General features: G+C 41.7%; 1 protein-coding gene across 1 annotated transcript in view; it reads right to left on the bottom strand.

Moving 5' to 3' along the window:
• Positions 1-1584: 1584 nt before the first annotated feature.
• Positions 1585-13565, bottom strand: part of pdlim4 (PDZ and LIM domain 4) — a 59342-nt gene continuing 47361 nt past the window's right edge. Inside the window, exons 6-7 of the mRNA XM_080435450.1 lie at positions 7180-7327; positions 1585-4854 (exon numbers count right to left, since the gene is read on the bottom strand). Coding sequence (XP_080291576.1) covers positions 4650-4854; positions 7180-7327 — 353 coding nt within the window. The 3' untranslated portion in view covers positions 1585-4649. The remainder of the gene's footprint in view (positions 4855-7179; positions 7328-13565) is intronic.

Raw genomic sequence — 13565 nt, forward strand, 5'->3', positions numbered from 1 at the left:
TTTCAACGTGAATTGGGGAGACTAATCTACTTAATTTAGATTATGTTTCTTAAAGGGATATTTCACCCCCAAAATAACTTTTTTTCCCTATCGATTAGTCACCCCAATGGAGACGTGAATTCATGGATATTTTTTGTTTTGGCACATTCCTAAGCCATTCATTTGATGACCGGCAGTGGTTTCCGGTAGTAGGAGACACAAAGAGTCTCCTTTGTGTCTCCTACCGGAACCGCTGCCTACTGGACCGCTGGTCATCAAATTATTGGTTTAGGAATGCAACAAAAAACTAAAAATATCAAGTCTCCAAGTCTCCATTGGGTGACTAATCGATAGAAAAAAAGTAATGAACTATCCCTTTAATCACTGAAAACCTAATGTTCCCCTATTATGACATGCCCAGAACAGGGACGCTAGGGTTCATGTGGTGAATGACTGAGATGACAAACAGACATTTGGCCATACTGTATGCAGTGTAAGTGCAGTATTGTATGTACTTGCCTACATAGCTTGTCACGCTACTGTTTGCTGACTGACTGGAGACTGGCAGCCTAACTAACACAAATGTCATGCATATGGGAAACATTAAACAAATGCGTGTAAAGTTGATTCCTCAAAGACTTTCAATGAAGTAACTGTTTGCCACTACGTTAACCACATCACTGCTCCATTAACCAGCACTTTGTAGACCTCCCTCTCATCACTCTCTCTCCTTTTCTCACTCTCACTCACTCACTCACTCACTTTCTCTCTCTCTCTCTCTCTCTCTCTCTCTCTCTGACTGGGCTTCTCGCACCCTTGTTCCTCCTTCCACTGGCACTATAATGTGGATGCAGTCACTGTGTGGTTGGTGAATTAGCCATTATTAAAAGCGCAAAGACATTTAATGGGGTATGAGGTGGCCTCTCGCCTTCTGTTCCCGATTACAAGAAAACCCTTGGTTCTGTGCCAAGCTTCACAACTGTATGATACACAGGCATGGCACTCTGTCCTGATGCTAACTGTATGAGTCCAGTGTTACACCAGCGGACTGACCCAGTTCTCAGTAACTCTGTCAGAGGCAAAACAAAAAGGTGATTAACGTCCACGCATTCATGGTGCCGTGAAAAACGATCTCCACAAGGTCTGAGTAGACATTAGTAGCACAGTTGTTTCTTTTTAGCTTATTTTAATGTTTGGGTATTTTTTTTTTTGTGTATTACCTCATACCCTTAAATGTTCACGTATAACAGTTTCAAGGTCACTGCACATCCAAGCACAACATACTTCTTCGTTCTGAGGGCTCATTAAAGCGGTGTTAAGAGAGGCAACAACGCTATATGAAAACAAGTCTGCTTTTGTGACGGGACAACTCTACACTCAGATTTAGGGCCTCTGTGAAGTGGATGTCTATAGAGATTTAAGTTGCCAGAGACGCAACCTTGGGGCAGGTGGGCTGACACCCGCGCCGTGGGAGGGATCTGCCATGTCAAAGCAGGGACAAACGCAGATAAATTGAATCCCCGGCTATTTTCGCAGTCTGTCTGTGGAGACAAATTGCAGCTCTATAATTTTTAAGTAATAGCACAGGAAAGATGCAGGCTCAAGTTTCATCTTAATGCATTTCTCACTTTATTTAAATCTTAAAAAATAGCAATCATGAAGAACCAGAACAAAAAAAACGTGTTGGTAAAATAAAAATAAAAATAAGTTAACCTCAAGGAAGAGGATTCATATGAAAAAATAAAGCACACAGAAATTGCTTAAAGAACACAGGACAGGTGAAGGCATGTGAGTGACATGTTACTGTATGTGTTAAAGCAAACAAAACAAATATGTACAATACTTAAGAGACAAGAAGACCCAATGATATAATCATAAAATCTCACATAATTTACAAAGAGAACTACTGTAGTTGGCATACCAGCAGCTATACATTTGGACCACTGCAGATATCTAATAACAAATGGATATCAAGCACTGCAAAATTCAGTTTGGATTCTTACTTATAATTGAAATTAAAAAAGCAGAAACATAGATTTAAAAGAATGTCTAACATTAGGAATAAGACCACTCTTTCCCTCACCCATGTCACTTACTTCACCATTCACAACAAACCAAGATAGACAGCCCCGCACTTCAGTATGACAATTTTACTTTCTTTACTGCTACATGGACACTGCAACCTTTCTCATTTCTAGACAGGAAGTATACAACCCACACGACCCCCTACTCACACCCAGCCCCAACCATACTTGACACCTCTGCACTGCTCTGTTGTAGGAAATGTTGAATGTGTGATACATCTGGTTGGTGGACTTGGCTGTGACCAGACGTTGTCACTCACAATTAGAAAGGGAATAAAACGAAACACAGTTCCAAAGTCTTTCCTTTCCTCACGGGCAGAACAGTAATAATTATGTCTCTATAATCGTCGAAAAATGCCCTCTAAACAAAATTAATATTATTCCCACATGCTATAGGCCCTTTTCGCGAGCTTTTCTTTTTATGAGTTTCCAACGGTTTTCCATGGCCCTGTCTCACGTCCCAGATCTGCACTGGCCATCTTTAAAAGCTGCCACGGGTGGCGGAGAGCATATTGGTGTCAACCTGGAATGCCTTTTAACAGATTCACTGAACTCTGGCTCGCCTTTCTTTAAACTGGAACTCTCCGCTGTTAGGAGGGGCGGAGGTTTAAATTCCTCTCTCGGTCAGGTGCATGACCCAAGAGGAAGTTTGAAACTGAGAAACTGTCACGCTTCGTCCAACCTTTGAACCCGTAATGTAGTACCTCTCATAAATCGCATCAGAGAATAATACATGTTGCAAATGTCATTATGTCATCTGCATATTTATAAAACCATAGTGGAGACTGGAGACGCTTCGCCTTTAGTGAAAATATGCGGATTGCTCTTTTATGCTGTCTAGTCATTCAAAATTAATTTCCCATGTTTTTTTTGCTGTGGTCCCTTTGAGGAGCAAGCTTACAGGTTATTTTCAAACATGCAGTGATTACACAGTTATTACACAGAGTATTGTGGGTGTCTCAGTGATCTCCAATTTTTCAGGTCTCACAAAGCAAGTCATTCATACTGAATGGGACTGAAGGCATTTGGGATAGAGTCAGTATGAACCTAAAAAATACCACCATTCCAAGCACCCATTCAAATCATACAATGATAGGCCTGTTTGACAATGTTATTGCTTACTTTCTAACTTGAATGAGAAATGATATTGATACATGAGTTATATGGACACAGAACTCTATCCCCGGTTTAGCATTATAAGTCAAACGAAATCCTGTAGTAAAGTGAATAAATGTAAATGAAACCCAAATCCACAAAAAAAAAGTATTACATGTGTGAATGCAACACATTTCACAATCTAACAAAATACACCGTAGCCACCAAATGTCCTTACTGTACAAGAGATATATTTCCATATATCTTATATGATTCTATAAAACAAAAGCTGACTCCACTGCTGCATTAAAACCTGGCCAATATTATCCACATGTAAAGTTAGTCTGGAGGAATTAGAATAGAGGAAGAAAACCTGTCATTTATCACACCAGAACAGCAGGGCAAGTTACCATTCGGTCATACAGTATTCTACTGTACATTTCATCCTCCTGCCCTAAGCAAATGAAGCCATTGCAGAATTCATACTTTTTGCTGCATGCATACAATGCCTTTGCGCCATCCACAATTGGATCTTTCAGGCCACCGATAATTTAAAAAAAAAGATGGTTAACCAGTTGGTTGAGAGAAATGTGTTATCACTTGGTGTTACTATATAATATTCCACAAATATCTGTCAACAGCACTAATGCAGCATATTGTACATGTAAATGCAGGATAAAGGCATGAATGGGGCTCTTTTACAATGGCTGCTACTGTGGCCCTTCAGTAAGCATTATATGGAGTTATATTAAGACATACTGTTCTAGAGTGTTTTGCTTCAGAGCTGGTGGATGTAAATACCATGTATAATGTGTAAAATCATCTTCATATGTAGTCTGCAGATTATTTCAAATCCGAATATAGCTGTGATATGGTGGAAATTTGGCTGCAATGGTAAACCTTATACTGTTTGTTGCAGATACTTGCATGTCCTCTGAAATTCCTGTTGCATACAAACATTCAGAATTTCCACAAAATATTTATGATCAGATGTTATGACCTAATGTACAATAGTCTATGCATGTAAACACATAGAGAGAGAGATGAGGGGATTTGGTAGTTGCTAGTTAAAATGGCGGATGGTCAGAATCTTAAACTGTTATTTCAAAATGTGCTCAATATACCGAAAGCACATTTCAGTATCTGGAGTTAAGTTCAATGGGCTTAATTTATCAAGCGAATATAGGAATGCTGACTCAGGGTTATTCAAAGTCAGCTTAACATGACCATGACATTTAAGCTGGCTGCTACTGTCCAACTGGATTTAGCTGATCTCCAGTCGTCGGCCACTTGACAAATCTGTTGGCCGAGTCACACAGCTACAGCAAAAACAACCACCTTTTGGCCAGTGGTTCATTTCTCAACCTGATTATAATCTGAGAGACAAGTCTAATTCAAGATCACCATTCCTGCTTTTGATAGATGTGGCCTAGTGATGTCATGGCATCCCCCCATATTTGAGCATTTGACCAGCCGGCTCTGTGTCTTATCTCAGACGATCTCCACCTTGGAGTTGGGATAGACGGCAACAATGTCATAGCCCTCGGGCGGTTGGACGCGAGCCTTGGCGTGGGTCTCACAGTACAGGTGCTCCTCGATGAAGAAGTAGCCTTTCTGCTTGAGGTTGATGCCACAGTCGTCACACATGAAGCACTCAGGGTGGTAAAGCTTGTCCCTCGCTTTCACAATGGTGCCCCTGCATGGAGGAACAGAGGTAACGGGGAGAGTCAGCTAAAAGAGGGAGAAATATAGCAGTGCTTTTTCAAAGTGGAGTGCTTGAGGTTGTTTCAGGGGGTCCCCAGCTAAATGAGTTAATAAAAATGGCCGATCTAAAAGTTCACAAGACGTAGCAATGCAATGCGTTGTGAGCTTGTAGATCAGCTAATAAAAACATTGGGATGATCCTCAAACTTTTAACAACACAAAATTTCTCTTATGGGTGTCCCTGGCACAAAATCTTTTCTAATGGGGGTTCGCAGCTAAATACATATACATTTGGGGGCTCTTGACATGAAAATGTCTGAGGATAGACAGAAAAACATGCTCAGTGGTGTCAACTGCGCTACATTTGTTGCAATGGTGTCATTTGAGGCAAAATGCAAATATACACAATGTTGGAACAGCCTGCTCTTGATAGAGCTGCAATTCTTGCTGAGAAGAGACAGCTACTGTATGCATCAATACACCAGGACTGCTTTGGTTAATGTAATGCTTATTCAACACTTGTCATTTATTGAGTCTACCTTTATAGCGGCTGTAACCAAATAACAATTTGAATGATTCCTATCACAGTCTCTTGGTCATAGCTTCATCTAAAGCCAGGTATGCAAAGAAGTCACAGTCTGTAGTCCTTAATTACCCTCAGGAACATTTGGTGTCTGCTGATGGCTAAATTGTGGCACTACTACTGTATACTGTACTGTAAGTATGCTGACATGGAGAAATGCGAACGATGACCATGTGGAACCTAACCTTAACCCAAAACCAAACCCTTACCCTAACCGTAACCCAACACCAAACCCTTACCCTAACCGTAACCCAACACCAAACCCTTACCCTAACCGTAACCCAACACCAAACCCTTACCCTAACTGTAACCCAACACCAAACCCTTAACCTAACATTAAGCTGAGCAGGCTGCCCCCATCTGCTGGTGCATTTGGAGGCCCAGCCTTGGCCAAGGGCATGAGAACAGTAGGGGGTTGAAGGAGGGGTTCCTCATTTACTCAACTTCCTCCAAAATCCAGACGTTCCTTGTTGATCCAGACATTCAGGACCGCTGGTTACAAGCCTACTTCTCCATAAAGTTTTTAAAGATATTCACCCTTCAGCCTCGCTATGTGAGGTATAAAACATAAGACTGGTGCCCTGTACCTGCATGTGTAAACTCCTGTGGAACAGAACAGGCTCATTGTGCCTGGTGAGCTCCCTCCCACAACGCTCTCTTGTTAGTATGTAGCGCTAGCTGCATGCGTGACATCACTGTTTACCTGCAAGTGCTTTTATAGCAGGGGGATTACCAGTACCTGTTTTGTGTGTGTGAGTGCACACGAGTGTTTGTGCATGTGTGTAAATGTAATTGAACAGGAGCACATCTGTGTGTGAACGTCATGTGTGATCGTGTATCCGTGTGCACGTGTCCCCTGTGCATGTGCATGTGTGTGTGTGGGAAAGGGAGTAGCGTAGGGATTCGGTTTAATGATTAAACAATTACGCATGGAGATCGTTTTCCCCCAGTGCTGTTGAAAGAAGACCTGTTAGTGCATGTTTTCCTGTACAACGTACCCCCATTGTTTCTGATCCAGGGAAGTTCCTCACATTACCCCAGGGAGCTTTGATAACATGCTTTATGGCCAGCAATTTGGTCCTAAAATAACAGTTTGGCAATAAAGATAATTTGCCCAACCACCAATATAAATGAAAGGCAATGTTATTTTCAAAACGGTATTACCCTTTCATCTTTTTAGTAGATTGTGGCTTTGTCGAACTCCGCTTGAGGGTGATACTCACTTTGTATCCTTTAGGATTCTGGGTGAATTCTATTTGGACAATAAAAAGGCAGGAACACTAAGCCGGTGTGAGTTTGCGATTCATTACAGCCCTCTACTTTGGGGCATAGAACATCCATGTTGGATTAGGCTCCAACAAACAATAAAACAACAACTGCCTTTAGCCTTGAATGTATTCAAGATTTGAGAAAGAAGAGCAACTTTCAAGCAGTTGCCAAATGCTTAAATTAATTTAACTCTGAGAGTGTAAAATGTAACCAAATGAACCGTTATGGGTCCATTTGGTTGTACACTCTCAAAAGTTGCAAATGGCTAAATTCAAAAATGTACTGTGCGGTTCATTGTTTGCTAAACTGTTCACACATTGTCTAAGTGGCTTCCTTTGGGCGGTTTTTAAATGACAAGAAGCTGTACGACAGAGAAGACAGGAGTCCCCTATACGATGCAGATGTTCTCCCTGAGGTCTTGGCTGGTTCCGCACTTTTAAAGAAACAACTCTTGAGTATACTTACACAATGCCATTGCCACAGCGCGTGCATTGAGGCAGTTTCTGCAGGCCGGACATGGGCGACATGGAGACAGGGATGGGGCTGCCCAGCTTGGGGATTGGGGACCGGATTGGGGACCTCAGGTTTCTCATTCGGTCTGTTGGGGAAACACCTAAAATTGGCAAACAAGCACAGAAGAATAAACATAAGATTAAGAATGGTAAGAAGTTTCACCGTAAAACAACGGTGTCAGTTAAGGCAGTTGGCTGCTGGGTGTTCCTAATCAGGAAGGAACACACTGAATGAGTTATATTCAAGAATGCCAGACCCTGACACCCTGTGACCTCAACACCTCAGTACATATGCAGTAATTCCCGGGAAAAGGTGTGTCTGTTTGGTACGTGTGTGTGTGCGCGGGTGTATGTGTTTATGCAGATGAAGTCTGTGGAATTTCAAGCAGTGGGTATCTGGAAATAGAGTCTGTGTGTGTGTGTGTGTGTGTGTGTGTGTGTGTGTGTGTGTGTGTGTGTGTGTGTGTGCACGCAGCATTCGGGTTTGTGTATGTGTTCATGTGGGGGAGTCTGCATATGTGTGCATGTGTGTGTACAGGAAAGGTCCGCTTAGGTCAACATGGGCATGTGGTAAGCCTTTACGAACTATACTGTTTGTACAAACTTTATATACATACATGTCTGCATTAGTGTGTGTGTGTGTGTGTGTGTGTGTGTGTGTGTGTGTGTGTGTGTGTGTGTGTGTGTGTGTGTGTGTGTGTGTGTGTGTGTGTGTGTGTGTGCACGTGCTTGCATGCATTGTGTATCAGTGAGGGCAGTTGCTGTCACGACTCACGTCTGTTTTATGCTGTGATATGAAGAAGATTATTGATTATTCTCCATGAGAGGAGAATATCAAGGTAGATAGATGAAGATTCATATTCACCTCTCAGGAAGACACCAAGATCAGTTTCGATCGTACGTATCGATCACTGACAGCGTGATCGGACATCGACCCCTTTTAGTATCTTTCTCATTTCCCTTTCACGTTAACCCTCCACACCTTACTCGTATCTATCTATCTATCTATCTATCTATCTATCTATCTATCTATCTATCTATCTATCTATCTAGATACTGAATCTCCTGTTTATTTCCCCTGCCCCTGCTCCATTCACATGTTACCCATTGCGTAGGCCAGCACAGTTCCCAGAGGAGCTCATCAGTTATCCAGGAAGCAGCTGGCAAGGCAAACATTCCACATTAATACAGGCACACAGACCCAGGCCATCCCATAGATATGCTACAATCACACCCTGCCTGTGAACCGCACTGTGACAGAGAAATGGGGTGATTTGAGGGGCAATGGAGTCCGCTTTGTTAGCACAAATTATGAAATGAAATGCAGGTCAGTAACAGTAGCAGATTTTTGGGTAAAACTGTAAAAGGACTATAAAAACTGACCTGCAGACAGCCCCACTGAAAATAAACCATCCACTGACTACAGCTGTCCTATGAGTCTGAATCTAGAGAAACTGGAAAGGGGGTTGAGCTGCAGCACGGAGCTAAATGATTTAATGAGACAGGGTTACTTGTCCAAAAAGCAAATCATCATGGTGGAAAATCCCAAATGAGCAACTCCCAAGAAAAGACTGCAACTTTAACGTTGTTTCAGTGCATACAGCTCTTGAATTAATTAGCATTTGACAAAGATGTCCAATAGAGGATCACTATGCATTAAACAAAAAAACATTGTGTGTGCGTGCGTGTGAGCTAGTGTGTGTGTGTGTGTGTGTGTGTGTGTGTGTGTGTGTGTGTGTGTGTGTGTGTGTGTGTGTGTGTGTATTATTATTATAATTATTTTCTTAATAATTGTGTCTTCACATGAATGTGTTGTGAGAAACTGTGAGCATTTAGCATGACATTATGGCTGTCTGGAATAGCACCAAATGGGCATGTGTAGCCATTCCAAAGGTTACTGTTCACCAGGCAAGATCAGTGGAGCATAATCCTGAATTATATGCCTTCCATTCCATGTGCCAGGAGAGAGCATCAACCCGGTATGCCACCTACTGCTAACCGTTAACCGCACAGCCATTACCTAGCATCTGGCACCTGCCTCAAAGCACTTTCCATCTCTCACCAACACTGCTCTGGAGCTTCGTGGGGAGTTTAAGAGTCAGAGAAATCAACTGGGTGTGTTTGTTTATGGGAATAATTGCTCTGTTACCTAATGACCCGACCTAATGACAAAACTCTTTCATGTGTCAGGCTCTGCATGGTGCCAGTTTAAATAATAAGTCTTACAGAATGTAGTCACGAATATCTTGGAAAAGAAGAATGAAAGTGTTCCTGTTTCATCTTGTAAAATATCAAATCGCCATGCTACAGCACGTTGAGATTGTGTCTCTGGCCAAGCACAATGTAGTTTGGGTGATGATGGCTAATTTAAGCAGTCACACCTGGCCTGATTCAAATTAATCTGAGCTACAGTAGGTGTGACTACACATCTGTTGCGAGTTAATAGATGCACAAAACAGAAATCAGCCATCCCCACACACACACACTGTTTTTTAATACTCCATATTTCTGTGCGGTGAGCGGTGACACCTATTATATGGATACAGTCACTCATACGTGGCTGAAGAGAAGTAGCCAACGCATGCCAAGTTGAACTCGACGCAGCGACACGTGACTTGCGAACACGCCTTAACTGGAAGCTCCACCCCTTCACTCGCATAGAATTGGACGTGTCTGTTTCGGACTCGCATGAGTGACTAAAATGCCTTGATTGTGATTTGCTAAGCTGCAGTCGAAGCACAGATGTGCCTCCATGTATCATTATTACTGCTTTTATAACAAGGTTTAGTCAGGGGATATTAAAAAAATCTTGGAATAAATTCCTTACCAAAAAAAATCTTCACCAATGTGTTTGTAAAGGTGTCTAGTAACACATCTCACAAAGACTGAAATGCAGTTTCCCTAGGGGAATTTGTGACAGCTCCTGAAAGTTGGGGTACCCACCATAACCTTATGCGGGGAAAAAAATCAAATTTTAATTCTGTTTTAAGTAGCATGTGAGGGGTCAAACTAGGGTGTTTTTATGATTCTGAATCATTCATTGTAAGCATTTGTTTTGCACCAAAACCACTCCTTGGGCTAAAAACGGCCATAGCCATCCTTTTCCAGGTATACTTTTTGTGTAAAAAGCCCATTGAGATTGGGCTGTTTTTAGCCCGAGGAGTGGTTTTGGTGCAAAACAAATGCTTGCAATGGATTCAGAATCATAAAAACACCCTAGTTTGACCCCTCACATGCTACTTAAAACAGAATTAAATTTATATTTTTTTCCCCGCATAAGGTTATGGTGGGTACCCCAACTTTCAGGAGCTGTCCCCTAGGGAAACTGCATTTCAGTCTTTGTGAGATGTGTTACTAGACACCTTTACAAACACATTGGTGAAGATTTTTTTTGGTAAGGATTTAAGGATTTAATTTATTCCAACATTGGACATTTTTCTGCTAATATCCCCTGACTAGTTGTAGGAACTCTGCACCATGTTGTACCTAACAATGCCGCTTAACTGTACTAAAAGTGTAAACCACGGCCTCTTGGGGCTTATTACTTTGTTATTCAGGCATGGCAAGCAGCATGTCTGTAAACCGCTGGAAATACAGTAGAACTTCGGTCCAAAATCCCTCTGTCGTCTCTTCACTACTATTGAAACTGTCAAACAAATATAAACATATTCATTTGATGGAAAGGACAAGTATAGGCCACAAAGCTATATACAAGATGTATGACAAATATCTACCAGATAACCAGTTAAACAGTCCCATATATGCCATACCACCAACCAAAAAAAAAAAATCAGCGAAAAAGGTTCCACAGAATTTGGAATCTTGTTCCAAATAACAACTTTGTTCCAAATAACAACTTCGGGTAAAATTACATTCTTTGAAGTTGCTATTTCAAGTTGTTCTTGATTTGTGCATTAGGCCAGGGGTTCCCAAAGTTAGGGTCGCGGGAGACTGACGGTGGGGTCGCGAATTTATTTTGGGTCATAAAAAAAAAAAAAAAAAAAAACATTTTTTCTTTACTTTTGAGTGATTAACGCCACATTTAAAGATGAACACAAGCTGGCCGTGTCCCAAAATGCTCATTAGTTGCGGCTTACCTTTGGATTATGGTGTCTGTTCACATGTCAAAGAGTGCCGGTGGGAACCTTTAACAGCAATTTGTGTTCTTTTATCGTGACAAATGAGTGCCATCCCAACCGGTATTATAGGGATGGTTATTTAAATGTTTTCATATGTCTTGCATGTTGTAAAAAAAATCAGCGAAAAAGGTTCCACAGAATTTGGAATCTTGTTCCAAATAACAACTTTGTTCCAAATAACAACTTCGGGTAAAATTACATTCTTTGAAGTTGCTATTTCAAGTTGTTCTTGATTTGTGCATTAGGCCAGGGGTTCCCAAAGTTAGGGTCGCGGGAGACTGACGGTGGGGTCGCGAATTTATTTTGGGTCATATATTTTTTTTCAATTTTAAATTCAACAGAATGGATGAAATACAATCTAAAAATGATTACAAATAGTACAAGGCAAGGCTCTAACATCAACATGTACTGTATAAATGGACACACTGGCAGCATATTTACATTATGATATGCTATTTGAATGTAATCCTTTTACTCAGAAGACTGTATTGACAGAGGACAATGGCTGGTTCTCTCGCAGGGCTAAAATGGGAGTTTGCAGTCATTTATCACTGTTCTTGCGACAGTTGTTGTGGTGGGATGGTGAGTAAATTGCCCTCAGCTATCGGGAGGTTATTCCTCTAGAGATAAACAACATAAGGCGCAGTCAGTCTGCACAAGCTTTTCCTTTTTTTCCTGTTATTTTTATCCAAACAAACTTCTCATAGGTCAGGACCTCGAGGAGGAATGGAGGGGATTTAAGAGTTCACTGGCATTATGTTTATTTCTTTAACTGACAGAGGAAAAAAACACAGAGTTCCCCCATCATACCATCGTCTCTGTTGAAATTGAAGCCCTGCTCGTAGCTATCAGTCCATCCGTCTGTCCATCCATCTGTCAACCACTTTGGTCCCAAACAACATATCTGAAAAACTATTGGCTGGCTTGCCATGAAATTCGCTGTGCACCTTCACGTTTCCCGGAGGATGACCCCTAGCGATGACCCCTTTTCTCTAGCGCCACCCTTAGGCCAAATCTTCCACTTGCACACAAGATATCTCAAAACCATTTTGCTAAACACATTTATGCTACCTGGAAGAACCCTAACCCTTTGAGAGACTCCATGACCTTTTCTCTAGTGCCACCCTTCACAATGTTTATATTCAAGTTTTCACGTGTAAAAAAAACTAAACTGGGCTGTTACCTGTTAGTACCTCTTTTAATGGCTGTCTTAAAAAAAAAGTCTTAATGTTTAGCCATATAGGCAATATAACTATCCTGAGCTTCCGATCCTCTTTTACGGAACTACCTTGGATGAGGTTGCTTAAAGGCCTCTACCACACCAATACTCAATAGACAGACCCCCCCCCCCTCCCTTACACGACCACCATCAGCAGTGTTATCCAATCACTCAGGGACTGTGGAATCCTGGGTAAACTGACACTCTTGTTTGCTTTGACTTGAAAGCCTGTGAAAGTCAACATGGCCGCCGCAGGAGCTCCCACCTTCAAAGCTATGATAAATCCTAGTCTGACAATGATATGATACACTGTATATGCAACAACAGGATGACTTGAGAAGAACAATGTCTTTGTCTGTTAATTTGACTACTTTAATCAGCACTTTAAACAAAACATTAGGGCTCAGAATGAGAGGCACGCACACGCACACACACACACACACACACACACACACACACACACACACACACACACACACACACACACACACACACACACACACACACACACACAGATTAGAGGACCCCCCAGTCATAATGGCAGGTAGCGTGACTGATGATCTTAGTGTAAACCTCAGGTGAGTCCTTGTTTCATCAGAGGCTCAGCCTGTCACTCAACCTGTCACTCAACTGAAGCTAGCTCTGAAAGCCTACTAACAGCAGACAAACACATTTTCCCATTTTCTTCTAAATCTCTCCACCTCCAATCTCTCCTGGTGTCTCTCTCTCACCCTCGGTCACTGTTTTATTTAAGACTCTGTCATTCTTTTCTTTTTCTTTACTTTTGAGTGATTAACGCCACATTTAAAGATGAACACAAGCTGGCCGTGTCCCAAAATGCTCATTAGTTGCGGCTTACCTTTGGATTATGGTGTCTGTTCACATGTCAAAGAGTGCCGGTGGGAACCTTTAACAGCAATTTGTGTTCTTTTATCGTGACAAATGAGTGCCACCCCAACCGGTATTATAGGGATGGTTATT

The sequence above is a fragment of the Gymnoscopelus braueri genome (genome assembly GCF_963280865.1).
Source record: "Gymnoscopelus braueri genome assembly, chromosome: 8".
Taxonomy (NCBI): domain Eukaryota; kingdom Metazoa; phylum Chordata; class Actinopteri; order Myctophiformes; family Myctophidae; genus Gymnoscopelus; species Gymnoscopelus braueri.